This window comes from Danio rerio, chromosome 9 (assembly GCF_052040795.2).
Source record: "Danio rerio strain M-AB ecotype USA chromosome 9, GRCz13ab, whole genome shotgun sequence".
Taxonomy (NCBI): Eukaryota; Metazoa; Chordata; class Actinopteri; order Cypriniformes; family Danionidae; genus Danio; species Danio rerio.
The window spans coordinates 19,539,438-19,560,144 of NC_141029.1; the positions used below are offsets into that span (position 1 = coordinate 19,539,438).

A 20,707-nucleotide genomic window follows, 5' to 3' on the forward strand; every position below is an offset into this window, starting at 1 on the left:
TATCATTAAATGTTGAGGGGGGCCTTACAATATTTTCTGGGGGAAAAGAGGGTCTCAGGCAAAAAAAAAAAAGGTTGGGAACCACTGAAATAGATTACTGTACACCCCAATTAATATACATAATTAATATGCAAAAGAAAATATAAAATACACTTTTAATAAACATGAAAAATCAAGTTGGCTGAACAAAAATTTTGATTTTTTGTAGGTTGTATATTTAGTTTGTTTTGCAACAACTCATTTGAAGTGAATTTTTTTATCAATAAAATTTGTTTTTATTTCGCGTAACAATGAGGGGTCTCTTGGTGATTTCTAAAATTTAAATTCTTTTTATTAAACCATTAGAATAATAATAAAAAAAAAAAACGACAACACAACATCAAAAAAAAGGCATTTTTTTCATTGGATTGTGAACCCCGGGAATATTACTTTCACATACAGCAGATTGATTTTATGGCAGGTTAAACTTTAACTCCTTTACGACACTCACATACACATAGGAAAGTCTTAAGAGTGACGATCTTCAAAATTAAATTAAGAATAGACTTGAGGTATGTGTGCGCTGTTGTATGCAAAAAAAAAAAACAAAAAAAAAAAAATATATATATATATATATATATATATATATATATATATATATATATATATATATATATATATATATATTACTTTGGGGGTCGAGAAAAGATCAAGTTCCCATATGAAATTCAAAACATAAATAAAATTAAGAAAGAAAAAAAAAACTGAATTAAAAATACAGAAAAAATATTTCTTTAATGAACACATTTATACTGAGCACTACATGTAATCTAATTGCCAGGAAATAACAGACATGTATATGGCACTACACTACATTACAGGTCTAAAAACAAAATTCCAAATCTCTGACATAAGTCTGACAAAAAACAAACCAGACGTTCGCTTTAATCCAGGCTGTTTAATTACGGAAAGATATTGGGGCAAGATGATTGACAGATTCGTGTGAAGTCATAATAGACTCCTTCACAAGCTTCGGAAGATGTTTCCCATTGCGCTGTTGACAGTGAGTGTCTGAGGCTCAGTTTATTTGTAGCAACATGATTTTTGTAGACCAGGTGTGAAAAGATCATGCTGATGGATTCAACTTCATATGTAGTCGTAGCAAACATAAGTCTGTCAAAAAGTACAGTTCGTTTGTTGATTATTGAACTTTTATTGGGTTCATTGTTTATTTGGTTTTATTTAAGTTATTGGGGCTCTAAAACTTATATGAAAATAAAGGGAAATGATTTTATCATTAAAATGAATTTAAACAGAGATTATGAAAAAAATTTAATCGAAATGTTATGTTTATCTAATATGTTACTATCTCTTTGCATCTTTGTAAACAATAAGAATTATTAATATTTGTGTGTGTGTGTGTGTGTGTGTGTGTGTGTGTGTGTGTGTGTGTGTGTGTGTGTGTGTGTGTGTGTGTGTGTGTGTGTGTGTGTGTGTGTAAAAGGGAAAGGGAGACTAGACTTTATTTAAAGTGCAAAAATACAGTCCATCTGGTAAGTATTCATAGCACTTCACTTTTTCCCCACATTTTTTTGTTACAGCCTTATTCCAAAATAGATTAAATTAATTTATTTCCTCAAGATTCTACACAAAATATCCCATAATGACAAAAGATTTTTTGAAATTATTGCATATTTATTAAAAATAAAAAACCTGAAAAATCACATGTACAGAAGTATTCTGTGAAGCGCTAAATTGAGCTTAGAGAGAGGAGAACCTTACAGAATAACACCCACCTGGGCAGCAATCCACCAATCAGGCCTGGATGGTAGAGTGGCTAGACGGAAGCCACTCCCCGCCTAGAATTTGCCAAAAGGCATCTGAAGGACTCTCGGACCATAAGAAACAAAATTCTCCTGAATGCAAACCTGTTTCTGAGTGCTCTTGACCTCAGACTGGGGCGACAGTTCATCTTCCAGCAGAACGATGACCCAAAGCACCAACTGGGTGAATGTCCTTGAGTGGCCTAGCGAGAGCCCAGACCTAAAGCCTATTGATCATCTCAGGAGAGATCTGAAAATGGCTGTACACTGTTGCTTCCCATCCAACCTGATCGAGCTTGAGAGGTACTGCAAAAAGGAATGGGCAAAAATTCCCAAAGACAGGTGTGCCAAGCTTGTGGCACTATTTACAAAAAGACTTAAGGCTGTAATTGCTGCCAAAGGTGCATCCATAAAGTACTGAACAAAGGCTGTGAATACTTCTGTACATGTGATTTTTCAGGTTTTTTTTATTTTCAATAAATTTGCAACGATTTAAAAAAACCTTTTTTCACATTGTCATTATGGCGTATTGTGTGTAGAATTTTGAGGAAATAAACTAATTTAATCCATTTTGGAATAAGGCTGTGACATAGAAAAAATGTGGGAAAAGTGAAGAGCTATAAATACTTTCTGAATACACTGTATGATTCATTGCAAGAATTTTCCATTCATTTTTCTTAAATTGGACTGACATGTAACGAATTGATAATTTACGGTAAACTGAATCCATTATATAAATGTTTAAATGTGATAGGAAACATTTGATTTTGTTACTAATTGTTGTAAAACATTTTAAACCATCAACAGAGCTGACAGTAACAGAGCTAACATTTTTTGTGCGAATGGGAAGATCATTCAACCAGTGAGGAACTTTGAATGAAAAGGTTTTGGAAAGTGACTCAAAGTGTTCTCACACTAGGCTATCCGAAAAACTCCCAGGCACATTTGACTCCCATTTCCTAGTTCGTTTGACAAGTGTGAGTTCTCAGAATCAGGCCCAGGCATGGTTCAGTTGGCCAGCCCTGGCCCAGTTGGAAAAGGTGTGCCAGAGCACGTGTCGATTGGGCTTTGGCAAGGTACGTCTTTACGTGACTGCAAATCATGCTTGAGCCTGCTCGACCCGATGTCACTTTTAAGGTAATATTTAATATGGATTTAATAATCATTCTTACTTTTTAATGAACGCAAACTGTCATAGTATATTAAAGATACAAACACCCCATTGCACGACAGCTGCCACCTTCAGCAAACCTCTTAATACGTGCATCATGAGGACTTTCATTAACATTTTTGAGCATCATAATCTGAATCCGTTCATAATCTGGTCATATCAAATGACTTAAAATATAACAAAACAATATAACTAAAGCAATTCTGAACAGTCGCATCATCAATGACAAAAGCGTGCTCAGACTCGGAAGCAAAAAATGCAATGTGAGTGCGGGTCGAGGGGATGAGTGGAGGAAAATCATTTAAGACAACAGTGTCTAATGTGAGTACAGAGCCCCTCTGTGATATTACCTTGAGGAAGCACTCACTTACCGACCAAAGGCTTCTGAAACAGATGTAGACTTTCAGAAGCAAGTGAAGGTAAGAGGATGCTGAACCAGTGGCTGTTCCGTAAGCAAACATCAAAGATTTGAACTTGATACAAGCTTCAACTAGTAACCAACGCAGAGAGATAAAGAGAGTTGTCACATGGGTCTCACTGAAGACCAAACGAGAGCAAGCGATTTTAATCATCTCTAGAGGTTTAAGGGTGCAAGATATGAGTCCAGCTAGAAGAGCATTACAGTAGTCCAGCTACTGTGAAATGACAAGAGCTTGGACTAGAAGTTGTGCAGCATGATAATTTAGGAAGGGTCTGATTTTTCTGATGTTGAAACATGCTAACATGATCGAGCTGTGTTAGCAATGTGTCTTTAAAACTGATCACTCTTAAGATTCCTTAATGAATTAGATGGAATAAATATAGATGATCCCAGTCGGATGGAGAAATTTTGTTGAATGCGTAAAGTTGCTGGGAAAACAAGTATTTCTGTTTTTGCCAGATTAAGTTGTAGGTGGTGGTCTTTCATCCATGCCGAGATATCCTTGCTGCTACCAGTGGAACGTCTGGCAGACAATCTATGCTCACAACAACAGAGTATTGACCTTATTCTAAAATGCCGAAGTGCGTCTGTTTTCGCGATTGTCTTAGAACTTCTGTTTCAGTCGCCTATGGGAGAAATGACAAAGAATAATAAACGGCAAAAAACGGTCAAACTACTTGCTCTACAAACAAATGTTTGCATTACTATACAGACCAAGTAGAATAATATAACAAGGAAATATCAGTTAGCGAAACGAGCAGTTTTTAATGTCTAAAAATGAATGGAAGTGAATGAGACCGGAAGTCTTGTGCCAAAAAGATTCAGATGGCAGCGCCCACTCGTTTGCGGAGAATAAGGTCAACAGAACTAATCTATAATAAAATTATCCTTAACATTTTCTACAAATTAGACTGAGAAGAATAAATGACAAGCCTCAAAGCTTCCAGAGATTCCTACCAGAGCAAGTGAAGCAAGTCACATGCTTTTTATTTTAGTTACCTCCATTTTAAGATTAATATTTATTTATATCTTTTTTTAAAGTACAACACTGCAGAAATGACTCTTTGACACAATGAATAGTAGTCAGTGTACAGTTTGTATAGCAGTGTCAATTTATTGTCCCTTTAAAATAACTAAAAATACAGCCAGTAGTTGAAGCCCTGACAACAAAAGTGAGTACACCTCTAAGTAAAAATGTATGAATTGAGCACAATTAGTCATTTTCCTTCCCCAGTGTCAAGTGACTCATTAATGTTACACTATCTCAGCTGTCACCAGATAGCAGGTGAGCTAAATTTGGTATTAAAGAGCCCATATTATGGGTTTTTGAAAATTCCCCTCCATGTAGTGTGTAACACAGCTCTAAGTGAAGTGAAGTATCCAGCTAAGGCTTAAATCTGTAAGAATACAGTGTTTAAAACGGTTGATTCATCTATAAAAGAGTCGACTCATAGTGCTTCAAACGAGTCGCCTTGATACCGACTCATTAGGTGTTTCGCCATGACGTACGAACGAAACCAAGTTATTCACGTGCACGCGCAAACCCGGGAGATTTCAAACCTGAGGCCCCGCCCTCTGACGCAGAAACCCAGAAACACACACACACCCACAAACACACGCACACCCACAAACACACGCACACAAACATGCCGGTCGATTGAAGTAACACTGCAGATGGACATTATATTGAGTCTCTACCCAAAGATGAAACATCAGCATTATAACCAAGCAGTTGGAAACTTCTGGAAGCTACATGCTACAAAGAATACTTCATCTGAGTTTGTTAAAGGAAGGATCAGTAAAGAGTAACTGATGGACGTCAGGATGGGCTTCTTCCATTTCTCAAGTGTAAGTACGTGCGGTTAAAGTTGTTGCCTCGTTTACTCTAGCTTGCAAATGTATTTAGTTGTGATTTGTTACTTGTAACCGCGTGTACTGTATCAGGTTAACTGGATATATTATCTTATCGCGTGCAAAGTCACGTTAAAAACGCGACGCGTGCTGTTTGTTTATGGAGCTCTGTGCTAGAGTTCTGCTCCCGCGATTTATTCGGAAATTTATTCCCGCGCCGCAGAAATCTGGCGCGGGGACAGCCGCGGGAATAAATTTCCGAATAAATCGCGGGAGCGGTCGGTAACGGGTTTAATTTGGGACGGGAGCGGGCTGTCTAGCAATATCACGGATATTGCTATGCGAATTAGAAAGAGAGAGTCTGCGTGGTGCTTGTGTGTGTGTTAGTGCGCACGCGCGCGTATGAGAGAGAGAGAGAGAGAGAGAGAGAGCAAACGAACGAACAAGCTTTGTGTGCTTTGTGCTGTGTGTGTGTGTTTATACAGACAGCTTGGCTGTCTGGACTGTATACTGGGTGATTTTTGGTTGTGTTCTCCGCTCTAGCGGGACCGGGCGCGGCGGGCAGAAAACGGAGCGGGTTCTCAGGCTAAAACCTGGCGGGTGCGGGCGGAAGCGGGAGCGTTGTCATCCGGAGGTGTGTGTGTGTTTTTGTGTGTGTGTGGTATGGCGAGTACACGACTGTCTCCTTCGTTCGGTTATCCGTGGCACTATCCACTCGCCATAGTGTGGCAGCTAAAATCCACGCCTACATTATCGAGCGTGTATGAACTGTGTTACTTTTTAAATTGCTGATTAGCTATTGGCCATTTCCCTCTCTGACTGAAGGCAGTCGACCAATCGCGACAGACTGTCATCGGTCCAATCAGCGCAGATTAGCTCCGCGCTAAGGAGGGGTTTGGGAACAAATGAATCACTGGACGATTCATACAGGAGTCGCTGGGATAATTAGCTAAAAATAAATGCAGATTATAAGACCATGAAAGTGTTTTTTGACCTTGCATGCATATTAGACTGTTGTTGGAGACCCTTACAACCAGGATATGACCCTATTTCATGTATAATATGGGCTCTTTAAAGCTCTTCCACTCTTTTAACCTGGCCACTGAAAGTTCAACATTGCACCTCATATCAAACAACTCTAATAAGACCTTAAAAAACGAATTGTTGCTTTACATAAATATGGCCTAGGCTTTAAGAAGATAGCGTACACTCTGAAACTGTGCTACAGCACAGCGGCCAAGACCATCCAGTGCTTTTAGAGGACAGGACCTTCTCAGAACAGGCCTCGCCATGGTCAGCCAAAGAAGCTGAGTGCACAATCCACATCCAATTTTCTTTGAAAAACAAACGGATGAGTGCTTCCAGCATTGCTGCAGAGATTAAAAAGATGGGAGGTCAGCTGGTCAGTGCTCAGACCGTACACTGCACTGCATCAAATTGGTCTGCATGGTTGTCGTCCTAGAAGGAAGCCTCTTCTAAAGATGATGTATAAAAAGCTCACAGACATTTTGCTGCAGACATGCAAACTAAGCACCATGATTACTAAAACCAAGTCCTGTGGTCTGATAAGACCAAGATAAATTTGTATTTGGTTCAGATGGTGTCAAGCATGTGTGGAGGACGAGGTGAGAAGTACAAAGACAAGTGTATCTTGTCTACCGTCAAACATGGTGGGAGTGTCATGATCTGGGGCTGCATGAATGGTGCTGGAATTGGGGAGCTACAGTTCATTGAGGGAAACATGAATTCTAACATGTACTGTGACATATTAAAACAGAGCCTGATTCCCTGCCTCTGGAAACTGGGCTGCAGAGCAGTGTTTAAGCATGATAATGAGTCCAAACACACCTCGAGAAAGACTTGCTAAAGAGGCCGAGAGTAATGGTTATGGACTGGCCAAGCATGTCTCCAGACATAAACCCCATAGACCACCTCTGAGGCATCCTAAAAAGGAAGGTGAAGGAGGACAAGGTGTCAAATGTGATGTTGTGATGGAGGAATGGAAGAGGATTCCAGTGGCAACCTGTCAACCTGTGGTCAACTCCATTCCCAAGAGAATTAAAGCCATGCTGAAAAATGATGTTACCCACACAAAATATTTCCTATTTTCACTTAGAGGTGTACTCACTTTTGTTGCCAGGGCTTCGGCTATTATTGGCTGCATTTTTAGTTATTTTAAGAGGACAATAAATTGACACTGCTATACAAACTTTACACTGATTATTTCCCATTGTGTCAAAGAGTCATTTCTGCAGTGTTGTCCTTTAAAAGTATATAAATAAACATTTGCAGAAATGTGCGGGGTGTACTCCCTTTTGTGACATACTGTATATGTATTTATATTTAGGTCTATGAGCACACATTATATGAAAAATACTACTGTAACAATCAATGCTACTAAAAAATGGCAAGGACAATGAGCACTAATGGGGGCAAATTGAATAATAAATGTGTCCTCTCTGATGCTTACAATGTGCTTTCCATAAACAAGCTCAGAGGAATGGGATGTTTCATGTACTGTAACTGAAAGCTTTAGACCCTCGATAATATTTGGACGTGTGACGGCCGCCACATCAGCAGGAGAAACAGATTCACTGTCAAAGGGATTCTCATAATGCATGTGCAGAGAAATGAGGGATTGTGGGTAATGCATGTCCTGATTAATGCACAGAGGGAGGGAGCAAGGAAAGACAGACAACACACGTGTCTGGGAACAGGAATGCTGTACAATAGGCCTCCGACTGAAGTAGTGACACGCTGACGAATGAACAGTGTGAGAGAGAAGAAAATATGAGCATTCTGATGGAGGGAAAGAGAGAGAGAGAGAGAGAGAGAGAGAGAGAGAGAGAGAGAGAGAGAGAGAGAGAGAGAGAGAGAGAGAGAGAGAGAGAGAGGACCAAAGGGAGAACAGCAGAATGAGACGGTGGACAGACTGAGGGAAGGAGGAATTCTGCCAGCTGGAGTCTGGGAATCTTTCCATCACTCTCTACAGTAAGAGCTTTAACAGAGAATATCTCTCTCATATTTGCAGAGCAGGCCAAACACATGAAAGAACAACTTCAGTACTGAGAATTCAAGCCCAAGTCTGAAGTGAAATAAAACTCCGGAGTAAACCGAGATGAAGGTTTACTATAAAAAAGTAAGACTTTCGTATAACACTGATTTAAAATTTCATTTCAAAATACTATATAGGAATTGTATGGACTAAACAATCCATGAATCTTAACCCTTTTGTATTGTTCAAATGTATACCCTTTCGTTATGTTTGGGATGAATACATCCACTAAATTAAACTGTTGCATAAATATATCAGATAAATATGTTTTTCAATTTGTTTTGTTGCATCTGATAATCATCCTCAGTCCTGATCAAATTTTATATTTTTTTATAATTTTTTTTTAAATTCAGGATATTAACTCTTTAATTGCCCAGTTCAAGTTTACACTGATTTTGGGGGAGGAAAAACATACTGAGCTGAGTTTCTTATTTGGATTTTCTCAGATGTATAAAGGTAAGCGTGCGAAGAAAACTCACAAACACACACACACACACACACACACACACACACACACACACACACACACACACACACACACACACACACACACACACACACACACACACACACACACACACACACACACACACACACACACACACACACACACACACTCTACTCCATATCAAAAACATAAACTAAGATATTTTGCACTGCAACTGATTGTAGGTCTTCCAAACAGATAAACCATCAACAATCCATAATTATATGGTGTCATGGCTTTGCAAAAAAAAATTGTCATTATAAAGGAAGTCAATGGAGTCAAATTGGAAGTCAAAAACAGTCATAACCATAAAAGAGAGAGAGTAAATTCGCCAAAGTTTTTTTTACAATTATATTTGCATCAAAATATGCTTCAAAATAAGATTCGTCACCAAAAATCATTCTATTTGCTAAAACACAGAGGGCTCTATTTTGACAGTCCATGCGCAGAGCGCAAAGCGCAGGGCGCAAACGCTTTCAGGGCGTGTCAGAACGTATTTTTGCTAATTTAAGGACAAGAAAACCTGCTTTGCGCCATGTCGCATGGTCTAAAAGGGTTGAGTTTGTTTTCTTAATGGGTTATAGGTGTGTTTTGATAATAAACCAATTAGAGTCTCATCTCCCATTCCCTTTAAGAGGTAGCTGCGTCGCGCCATAAGCGCATTCGCTATTTACAGGACGTAAAGTAAGTCTAAGTGGAAAAACTGAGCATTTCACTAGCAAACAGTTAACAGTTAACAGTTTTTTTTTTAACAGAATACTGTTAAACAGCATCTACTGCGTGAGAATGAGAGATAATGGATCACTTTCACTTTGCTCTAGGATAGGGAAACCTTTACGCACAGACATTAATTATTCTATAAATAATTAATTGCGTTTGTTAAGCACAAATACTCGTTTCAAAACTATTTCTAAATTAAGTTCTAATTTCCAGCAAACAAATAAATGAACCATAATAACGAAGTGTGCCCAAAAACCTGAGTTCTATCCTAAAACACATGCTGTGCCTCATTTGGTCTAAAACCTGACAGGTGGGCAAATCTAAGCTTGTTTTTAATAAAACAAATATAAATATGGATATAATAGATAATACTGCTAATAATAATAACATTATACAAAAGCAAATTGTTATGAATGAACTGAAAAAGCCTCCCGAGATGAAGAGGACATAAAAGCAGTGATTTTTCATATTTATGTAGGCTAGAAAATAATATGTTTTGTAATATTTTAATCCTTTATATTTATATTCTATATCTATTCTTATTATATCTTATATATATCCGTAATATTTAAATTTTTTCGTATGTAAAGATATTTGCCTATTGCTCTCTTGTGCGTATTAAGCAGTGTGTAAGCGAGGCGCAACTCTGCACCGGAGTTTAGACCGGGTTTGTTTTGGTCAAATGAAAAATCTATTTCAGTTTCTCAAAATAGCAACGCGCCAGCGGTCCGCCTCAGAACGCCTTTCTTTTTAGACCAGAACGCCTATGGGCGCACATATGAGCGCTAATGCATTTGCTATTTAAACAGCGTAGCGCAACGCCTCAAAATGACTCTTGCCCCAAGCTGAAACTAGCAAAAGACTACTGCGCCACGCCTTGCGCCACATTGCGCCGGGTGTATGATAGGGCCCAGAGAAAGTTAGAAAGTTGTGGCCAAATTAACACTCAACAGCACCCCAAAGTGGATAAAAAATGTTCTCAACATAACGTGCCCACTGCGATATCACTAGCACTTACCACCAGCGTTTCTAGACATTCACGCCCAAGCGATTTTTAGATGTGATGAGCTAAGTGAACATGCAAAAACACTCCCTGACATAAGATAAAGCTTAATCACATTGATATTTAAGCATTCAGCAAATGATTTTATCCAAAGCAAATCACACTAGTGAGTGTCACCACACTACTGACTCACACCCTGCCAGTGCCGGAACTCAAACCTGCAACCTTTGGATCATAACTCCAATACTCTAACCATTAGGCCACATTTTATCACAACTTTCCACTGTTTAAACTCACCCAGACATCAGATTAATAGTTTGCGAGAATAAAGGCATGAAAGAAAATTCGTTTTGTGCTTGTGTGCTACTACAGTTAGTCATGTTTTACACTAAATTAAGCAGCTCAAGGCACATGAACAAAATGGGCAATCTCATTGGTTGGGCAGTTTTTAAAATGGTGTGTCAAACTAAAAAACAAGGCCTAAGCATTTTTTAAATTTTGGGGCATTTTGCATGTTGGAGGCCATGGGAATGGAGCAAGACCAGCGGATTGAGTGTCTCAAGTCCCACAGAGGAGCTCCTGTTGGATATTTTTGTTTTGTGTTTATTTTATGATTAAAGTTGGTGAATGTTCAACAATTTCAGTAGCAGTGCATGCATTACAGATGTAAATAAAAAAAATTGAAACTCAACACAAAACATAGAAACCTAATGCTTACTTGTTTTACTATTATTGCAAAACAATAAGTATAAATGCTAAAAATGACATCGGCTACATGCAGGGGATAAACCACGGGGTATGCCAATCACTTGACGCAGAAGAATAAATTGGGCTTAAGCCTTGTAGCAACTATCCCAACTGTTTATTCTGACATTAACAGCAAACATTCAACATACAAGAAATAGCGTATGCTTGTAATTTAAGCAACCTTGTCTTTAGGTAAAGCATGTAAACAGCAATTTTGGATGAATTTAATCTGATTAAGGTCATAATCGAACTAAACAGAAATCGGATTAAGACGTGGAGTATGCCGATTTTAGTCGCATTATTGAAGTGCAGTACAGACATGTAAACCCTTCAATCAAACTATTACTATAGTGTAGGAAATTTTACCGCATTTTGCGACAGGATAGTCTGTACACACGCAGCTGTTTTGACACTATTCTCTGCACCTACTGAATCAGTGAAGGTCCACAAACACACACCGTGAAATGGAGAGGTTTTTTTTTCCCATACAGCGTGCGGTTTAAAATTCCATTGAAACAACACTTTTCAGCAGTTTATACTGGCATCCGATATCTCGTTTGTCATGAAGGCATGCATGAAATGTTCCTGAATGTAAGTGAAAGTGCCAAACTGCAGTTAAAGATGAGAATAGCGCGGTGACGCAATGATGTTATTCGTATTATGTGCTGTAACATTTAACATAGGATCATGAAAGGAACATTCAAAAAGTAAACAGCTTAATCATATTATTGTCTTATTCAGATTAAGGCAAATAATTTGATTACGGAAGTCCATGCAAACCTAGTCAATGCACAATAATCATCATTAAACTTTTCACTACACTAGAACACTAGAAAACAATACCAAGAAAAGATTGAAGGGTGTGCAGGACATCACATTTGCACATTGGTGTGATGAAGAAAACATGTTTGTTTGTATGTGAAGGGCGGATCCAAGACTTCACTCTGTGGCCGTTAAGGAAAAACCCAGAGCAACAGTATGATAACACTGTCTTGAGCTTCGTGATAAACCTTCATCTTACAGTGCTAGGAATAAAATATGCTTTTTTTTCTATTTGCAAACTGTATCTCTCTCTCCTTCAGTGGGGCGACCACAGAACACTCTCACATGAGTGATATTCAACTGAACAAACTCACACATGCTATTCAGAAAGCTGCACTGAAAGGTCAACAACCTGACCATTTGGGCAAATATTTGATTCTAAAATAAGGAGGCTCAAAGAGAGCCAGAAAGGTGCAGAATGATCCAATGGTCAAGAGGCTCTTTGTGTACCTGTATAGAAGAACAGGAAGTGTTTGAACACTTAGAAAGACACACTACAGGCCACATACAGGGACTGTTTGTTAAAAGGTTAACATATTAAAATTTTTTTAATGCCAACAAGTGAGCGGATATACTATGTGTCTCACAAACTGTATACTAGAGAAGTACAAAGAGAGAGAGAGAGAGAGAAAAGAAACAAAGTATTATTCAATAAATCATACTTTATTGCTGTTGTAAGAATCATATATAATCATGTAGTGAGAATCATATATAATTACATATATAATATACTTATAATATATAATTACAAGTTCTGAATTTTTCAAATCCAATTATGTAATCCAAATTATGTAATCCAAACTACTACTCAGCACTGCCTTGAATGAGAGATAAATGTGATTATTTTCTCTGACTGGCTGTAGAGTATTTACTCCACAATAAAGATTATCTGTGCTTCACACAGTGGAATATTGGAGCCATGCCCTGAGGAAACTCCCACTGAAAATACTCAGCAATATTAACATGATTTTCCAAGCAAGAAAAGCAAGCTCTGAAAAATCCAAATGACTGCTATATAATACATATTTTGTTTTTACTTTACATGCTTTTATTCCTAAGCATGTAGTGTGTGTATGATCACTGTCAGTAAAACTGCAGACAACTGATCTTGTAGTTATGCAATACTCAAAATAGAAGCAAAATCTGCCAAGAATTGATAGAAGTTATATATCTGCACAAAGCTATAGTTACATAAAACGTGATATTTGCTGGATATAAAGCTATTCTCTCCTTAATTGTTTATTTCACAATGCTAAAAATCTGATTAGCCGTTTCAGAACCGCCATAAAAAATAAACAGGATGCTAAAACATATATAGTATGAGTCTGCCATCATGTGGTAGAAAATAGACCTACAATTTTTAAAACTGTCAAAGTACCATCTTGATGGACACTGGTAGCAACAGCTTATAGAGAGTTATTCAATTTGAGAAAGTTGTATGGTAGTGTGTAGTTTTCTCAGCCGAGGATACAATAGAATAAAACAATTAAAGTGGCTTCATAAAAGTTTCTTAAAAACACTTGACATAAAAAAATAGTAATTTCCACAGCAAAGAAGGCACTTTAAATATAAGATCAAAATAACAGACTGAAGTGGCTTCAAAAAAGTTTCTCAAACTAAAAAAAATACTCATAACGTCATGTTGATTGTTGTGATGGAAATGAAGCACTTATTTAACAGAAATTCAAGTGGGTTTTTCCAAAGCAAAGGAGACAACACAATAGATATGAAACAAAACAAAAAACAAAAGGCTAAAGTGAAGTGACTTAAAAACGGTTACTCAGACAAAACAACTTTTAACACAGCGTCTGCTTGATTATTTGTTATGGAGGCTAAACAAAAGGGTTGAAGCCTGGCTCATATTGTGCGATTTTTAATAATCCTAAATGACTGTAGCTTGTCAGAATCTCAGTTGTCATAATGCCAAACTGAACGATAATGAAGATGTGCCAAATACAGACACTCACCCAAAGTTTGACGTCCTCTATCAATCACACATTCATTATCCTGAGTTCTGAAATGATACCTTATGGCAAACATAAACTGTGGCAGTAATTTTGCTCACAGAGTGCCTTAATAATAAAACAGAATAGAAAAAAGAAATGGTTTAAAGTTATTGAGCTCATTGAGTAATCAGATACAGTGCTCATATTGGTTCTTGGTTTGACACACTGCAGGAAAGAGTCTGAACTCTTCCGACTCTGCCAGAACTTCATCAGAGGAAAGATTTGGTCGCAGCGGTCATTAAATGGCTGTTTGTGAACTTATTAAATCAATGACCAAAAATCACATATTTTAGCCTGGACTACAGGAATCTAATATGATTTCCCAAATTTATCTCAAGTGACCAAATCGTAGCTATATAATGTCAATTAACAAAACTTAAAAAAAAAAAATGCATATACATTCCTTGTATAGCATTGTCAGGAATAACATTCTTGACAGGGCTAACATATTCAGAACATTATTATGTCGCTTAAGTGATTTTAACTGATTTTGCTAGACTCTTCTATTCGAGGGCACTCAACCAATAATATGCTGAAGTTACAGAAGAACTGCCAACCTCATTTCCATGTTTTAGACTAAAAATGTCTCAGAAGACCAAATTGTGGCTAAATGAGAAGGGTTTTCCTGCACAACCGCAGTGTATGCACTTTCAGAACCGCATCTTTAGGACCCTAGTTTTTGTGACAGTGCCACCTAAAGAATTGGATCATACAGTGTGAGTACCAATTTTCTGTTGATTTTTTTTTAGCCTGCATGATTTAGCCCACTTTCAAGGGTCTATAGGGAAAAAAAAACATTAGTAATGTAATACTAAGTATGGAGTTTACACAGCAAGAAGTGAGAGCTGCCATCTATGAATTAATTTTCTAGAATTATTTTTTTTTAGTTTTAATAAATATCACAACATTCTTAATTTGTTAAATGAAACATTATTGATTTTATGGCTTGTTGACTAAATGGCTAATAACATGCTTAGTGGCACATCAACAAAACTAAGACAGGTGAGATGTTTCAGATTTACCTATATTTTACTGTAGTGTGAAAACTTTTTCTAATCATTGTTTTATCAAATTAGCACATTAAAATTGTGTTGACAGCATGTTTGCCCCAATATATTTGTCGTTAGCCTGTCGTTTTATCATCATTCTGCAATGATGAATAATATGTTTGGTCGCTTTTATAGTTAGGCTTATTCTGCATTATCATGTTTTAATGTCTTTCAGGTATGTTTTATGAAGTGATTTGCTCAGGTGGTAGAAAGGCAGCCCTGAAACTGAAGTTTCCGTAAATATATCTGCAGTTCAGTTAAATATTTTTGTTTTAAATTATGGTCCCCAGAGCAAAAAATTTAAATCTGATTTATTACTCTGGAATCGTATTCCCCTCGTGTATATATTTCAAACACTTCCAGAAGAAATATCAAATCAACAATTCCAGATTTTTTTTTTTTTTGCCAGGTAAAAAAAACCTAGAGTAAGATTTAAAACACTGCAATTAAGCAAAGAAAAAGGTGGTATAGGTCTCCCATGCCCGCAACAATATTATTACATGGCTCAATTAAGGCCACTAGTCTGCAGGAGTAGTCTGACTTATTTAGCAAAACGGATTAATATATAAAAAGGGATAATGGAGGAATCCCCATTATCGGCCCTAATTGCAGATAGTAAAATAAGAATTAAAATCAATAAATAAGCAAACACATAGATTAATCTACTATTTAAAATCTGGCATCAAACTAAGAAAATAGGTGGTTTGCAAAATGCATCAAGAATATTAAGATGATGTGCCTTTAATACTGATTTAACCCTCAGTCAAATAGATGATAGATTTCAAATATGGACCAAGTTAGGAGTTTCCAACTACACTTTTTTTGACAAGGGTACAATCCAAACCTTCGAATTTCTAAAGGAAAAATACGGGTTTAATCAAAGTGACTTTTTTATAGATACCTTCACGTAAGACATTATATTGATTGTAATATTAAACTAGAAAGTTGAAAGTTGCAGAGACAGGAATACTAAAAGTGTTTTTATCAGTGGGTTAAGGCCCAATCATGTAATAGGATCATTTTAACATTATATAAGGGATTTTGCAATTCGGTACTGGACAATTCACTAAATGTTAAAGATAAATGGAAAATGAAGGAAAATCTGAATATCTCAGATGAAGATTGGGGGAATTTTTGTCCAACTCAATGGAAATGGGAATGGAAATTCAATAGGAATTGAATTGAATTAAAATGTACCACCTCAGCCATTGTGAAGAGAATTCAGTTGGAAGAATGTTCTGAGGTTTTTCATCACACCATCACAGAAAATACATAGAGAAAAGGGTACTAGCTGCTGGGGAATGTGTGGGGAAAAAGTAGCTAATCACTATCGTTTTTTGGGGTTGTCAGAAATTAACCCCATACTGGAAAGAGATTAAAATATATTTAGATGCCATTTTTTGAAGAAGAGATTGCCTTCACTTGTGAATATTTAGGTAATATAAATTTAGATGTATGGATTAATAAAGACAAGAAACTGTTATTTATTCTACTGGCAGCTAGTAAAAAAGTAATTACAAAAAAATGGTTAAAGTTAGTCACCTGTAGTTGAAGAATGGATTGATACAGTGCACACTGTATGTGTCATAGACAATCTTTCTCATTAAGAACACAGACTGAATATTTTTTTTGTAATATGGAGTAAATGAATATTTCCATGTAATATGGAGTATATTTCACCAATATGCCCAAATTTTTCTTGAATTGTAACTTAAATGTAATATTATGTCCAAATAAGTATCTTTTCTTTTTTAAAGGTAATCTTCTAAAGGATTTATAGCTCCCCATTTTTTACGGTTTATAAAAGTTGTTGTTAAAGGGAAGAAAATACAAAGCAAATACAAGATCTGAAAGTCTCTTTCTGTATGAGAGAATTTAAGTTTTTCTTTTGAAAACTCAAAATTAAAAAAGAAACTGAAGTTTCCTCCATACAATCCAATTCAGCAGGTGATACTGTTTCAAAACTCATCTAATTTGGAAGGTGGTGCAGGTGAAAAATAAAAAACGAGGGTCCTCTAAAAGCAGTCCTGAAAGTGCTGCAACACCGCATGTGCAGGATCATACTATTGGTGATAAATTCACACAGTGCGAGCAGGGCTTAAGTCACTTCGACAGATATTATTCAGGTTTCTGAAACTAAGCAACTATTGATACAACACAACAGTCCACGATGACATTAATTGACTTTACTCTTATTATTTTTGATTCTGGGATGACACATGGCAGCCCTTGCTTTTGAGAGATCCAACCAAAAGCTCCTACCTGCACAGGTCTGCCATCCTCAGATCCGATCATGTTCCTCCACTCCAGCAGAGAGCGCTGCAGGTGGTCCAGGCCGGTTTCCCATAATCGAATGTAGCCTCCCATGTCCACAGTCACGACCCCTCCAGAGCCCAGAGGAGCCATCACTACATCTGTGTCGGACACCTTTGAGATCCACACAGTGTAAGGGGACATGGAGTTGCTCCTGAATCAGCATAATAGACACCAATCAGAAACAATGGAAGACTCAAACATCACAAACACATGGATACATTCAGTTAAAGTTGCTATGAAACAAGTTAAGACTGTCCTTTTTCACTTCCGTGATGTACATCCACTTGAAACTGTCCCGAAATTATTTAAAAATGCAGGGTGGTGCATGTTTTAGTTCTTTGGGAACTGATTGATTGAATTACTGGAAGATGAGCGCTGCTAAAAAATGAAGGTAGATTAACGACTGGACAAATTCAGAGCAGAAACGAGACACACCCGAATAACCTTACCCTGCCCTAAAGAATTCCATGAGACCAGAAGTGAAGAAAATTCATGAAGACTTATGCATGGTTTTACATTTCATTTTTAAGAACGAATGAATGAAGCAAGTAATTTGTATATATTAAAAAATCTAAATGAAAAAAAAGCACTTTAGAAAATGTTTAACATTTATTTTTCACTTTTTTATTTTTTCATGTAGGTATTTAAAAACCTACATGAAATAAAAACATAAACAATAAATGTAAAATAAATAATAGTAAATGACAAAATAAGCTTATTTAAATCATATATTAGATAGTTGAGTGCACAAGTACATACTGTGTAAGTGCAAAGTCTATAGTGCATCAATATCTACATAATATAGATCTTTTTAATGACATTGACAACAAATATTAACAATAATAAAAATAATCAAGATTAGATTGCCAATGCTCAATGACCTTTCACTACCAATACCAAAAAGTTGAGTTGAGATCAGCTGATTCTGAGGCCTTGTCCATACAAACACAGGTATTTTCAAAACCAAAAGCAAGCAAAAATAAATAAATACAGTAATTAATAAAAGCGGCAATCCAATAAAGGTTCTCAACCAATAATACGCTGTTGATGTAAATAGAAATTTGTGCTGGGCAAAACTTTATCACAATTAAACACATACAAAATAAAACAAAATAAAAGTTTTGACAATTTAAGTGTGTGTACTGTGTATGTGTATTATATTATGGATAGTATTTAAAGGTGCAGTAGGTGATCTGCCAAATTGCCAACCGGTTAGCATAATATTTTGAAAACACAGTCCCTCCCCTGCCGTCCAAAGCTACGCCTCCTAACATCAAGAATGCACACCTTAAGCCTAGTTCACACTACAGGATTTTAAACATCAGCAGATCGCTGTGCCGTTCACACTACATGACCTGACTTTGTGTCTTTTAATCTCTGTGGTGTTCACACTACGAAACACTCCGTGAACGATCCACAAGAGGGGGTCACACACTACATGATCTGACAACAACTCATTCCCCATCAGGGGCCTGTTTCAGTAAGGAGGTTTAAACAACTCAGAGTTTAAACTTGAACTCTGAGTTGATTTACCGAGAGATTAAAAACTCAGAGTTTTCGGTTTCAGAATAGCGGATCTGAGTTGGGTCAATCAACTTCGAGTAGACCAACTCAGAGTTAAGCACGCACACTGTGACTTTAAAAAGGCATAATCAATGGAGCGCAGACATTACGAGTGACTATGGCAATATCTTATAAAAGAGATCACCATTACTTTCTCCAGCTCAACTTGATGTTCTCATGCAAAGTTATAGCAAATTTGAGCGTATATATTTGAAAAGAAGCAACCATCAGGGAAGAAGAGACAGTTAGCGTGGGAAAACAGCTGCTCAAGTTAATGCGTAATTTCACTTTTTAAGTATTTAAATATTTAAGTATAATAAAATAAGTAATGTAATTTGTGACGTTTATATTTTTTTTCTAAACTTTTTTATACATTTATTAGTTTTAAATGATTTAACAGTGCACTTGTGTGTCTGCCTTTTTTATTGATCAAGTGATAGAGGTTAATATAACATTTAGAAGGTAAGCAGTACTAAAAATAATTTTTAGAAAGAATAATAATCCCATTAATCTAGTTACATGCATGTCGAAGGTGAATTTAATTTAATTATTTATTAAAAAAGGATAAGCCATTCTCGTACAGTTCTTCTGTGTGTGACTAAAATGTAGGCAATAGCTATGTTTCCATCCAAATATATTACATAAATGTATTTGCAAAACTGGAATATTGCATAAAAGATGCGAATAAAATTCCATCCAACGAGTCAAAGAGAAAAAAATCGTCACTTCCTGATTGAACTGGCACCAAAGATCAACAGTAAAAACAGAATTTACTGTGGTAGAAGAAGCTGCGTCAATTAATTCTTTATTTAACCTAATTAATGTACTTGCGCCTCGATGTCAGAAGACAATGCTGAAACACAATGAACACGTGGGGGCGTCTGAAGCCATGAGACGCGGAGACTCTTGACACGCACCAGACGTTCGGAGGTAATTAATAATATACACTAATACTGAAAAAGTTAAGGCATTTTAGAATGACTAAATATATATTTTTTGACATGTTACTGTGTGCTTAGCCTGCTGGTTTGTTCATTTACACACATTTTCATTATCATATGATCATGATCTTTTTTAATGTACATACTGTAATTTGTTCAGTAAAAGTGTTTCCATCGTAGTTTATGCGCACATTTTCTATCGAATAAAAGTTTATCCTACTCAGTTATGTGCGTTTTTTTATGCATATTTAAAAAAGTTATGTGCATCATGACGTTTCTATCAATCGTTTTTATGCACGTATCCAAAATAAGCATAAAAATAGGTGGGTGGAAACGCAAGGCTATGGCGAGAAATACCGCTTCATCTTTAAAAAAGGGGAGGAGACCGACAGAAACTCTGAGTTTAGAAAATAAAACCTGCGTCTGACCAGGTTAGATTCACAGAGTAAGTTACCACAGTAACTGACTCTGAGTTAAAGTTACCTTTCTTTCAGAAACAGGCTTGACTTACCCTGCTTTCTCGAGTTTAACAAACCTGCCATTTTGAAACGGAAAACCCAGAGTTTCTCTCATTTCAGGGTTAAAATACTCTGAGTTTTCAGTTAACCTCCTTTCTGAAACAGGCCCCAGTTCATTCAAGCTACCAAACCACAGCCAATGAAATTTTGAGGGAGGAGTCGTCAGAAAAAGCTGAACACTATTGGCTGCTTGTGTGCTGATTACATCACTGACAGCGTTTCAAGCTTTGGAGAA

At 36.7% G+C, this 20,707-nt stretch overlaps 1 protein-coding gene across 3 annotated transcripts in view; it reads right to left on the reverse strand.

The window, feature by feature from the left end:
• vwa8 (von Willebrand factor A domain containing 8) overlaps nt 1-20,707 on the reverse strand; it is a 255,926-nt gene that overhangs the window by 91,440 nt on the left and 143,779 nt on the right. For 2 of the 3 annotated variants that reach the window (XM_087266709.1, NM_001128338.2), the window contains 1 exon segment: nt 17,397-17,601. In XM_087266709.1, coding sequence (XP_087122835.1) covers nt 17,397-17,601 — 205 coding nt within the window. 3 annotated transcript variants of the gene reach the window in all.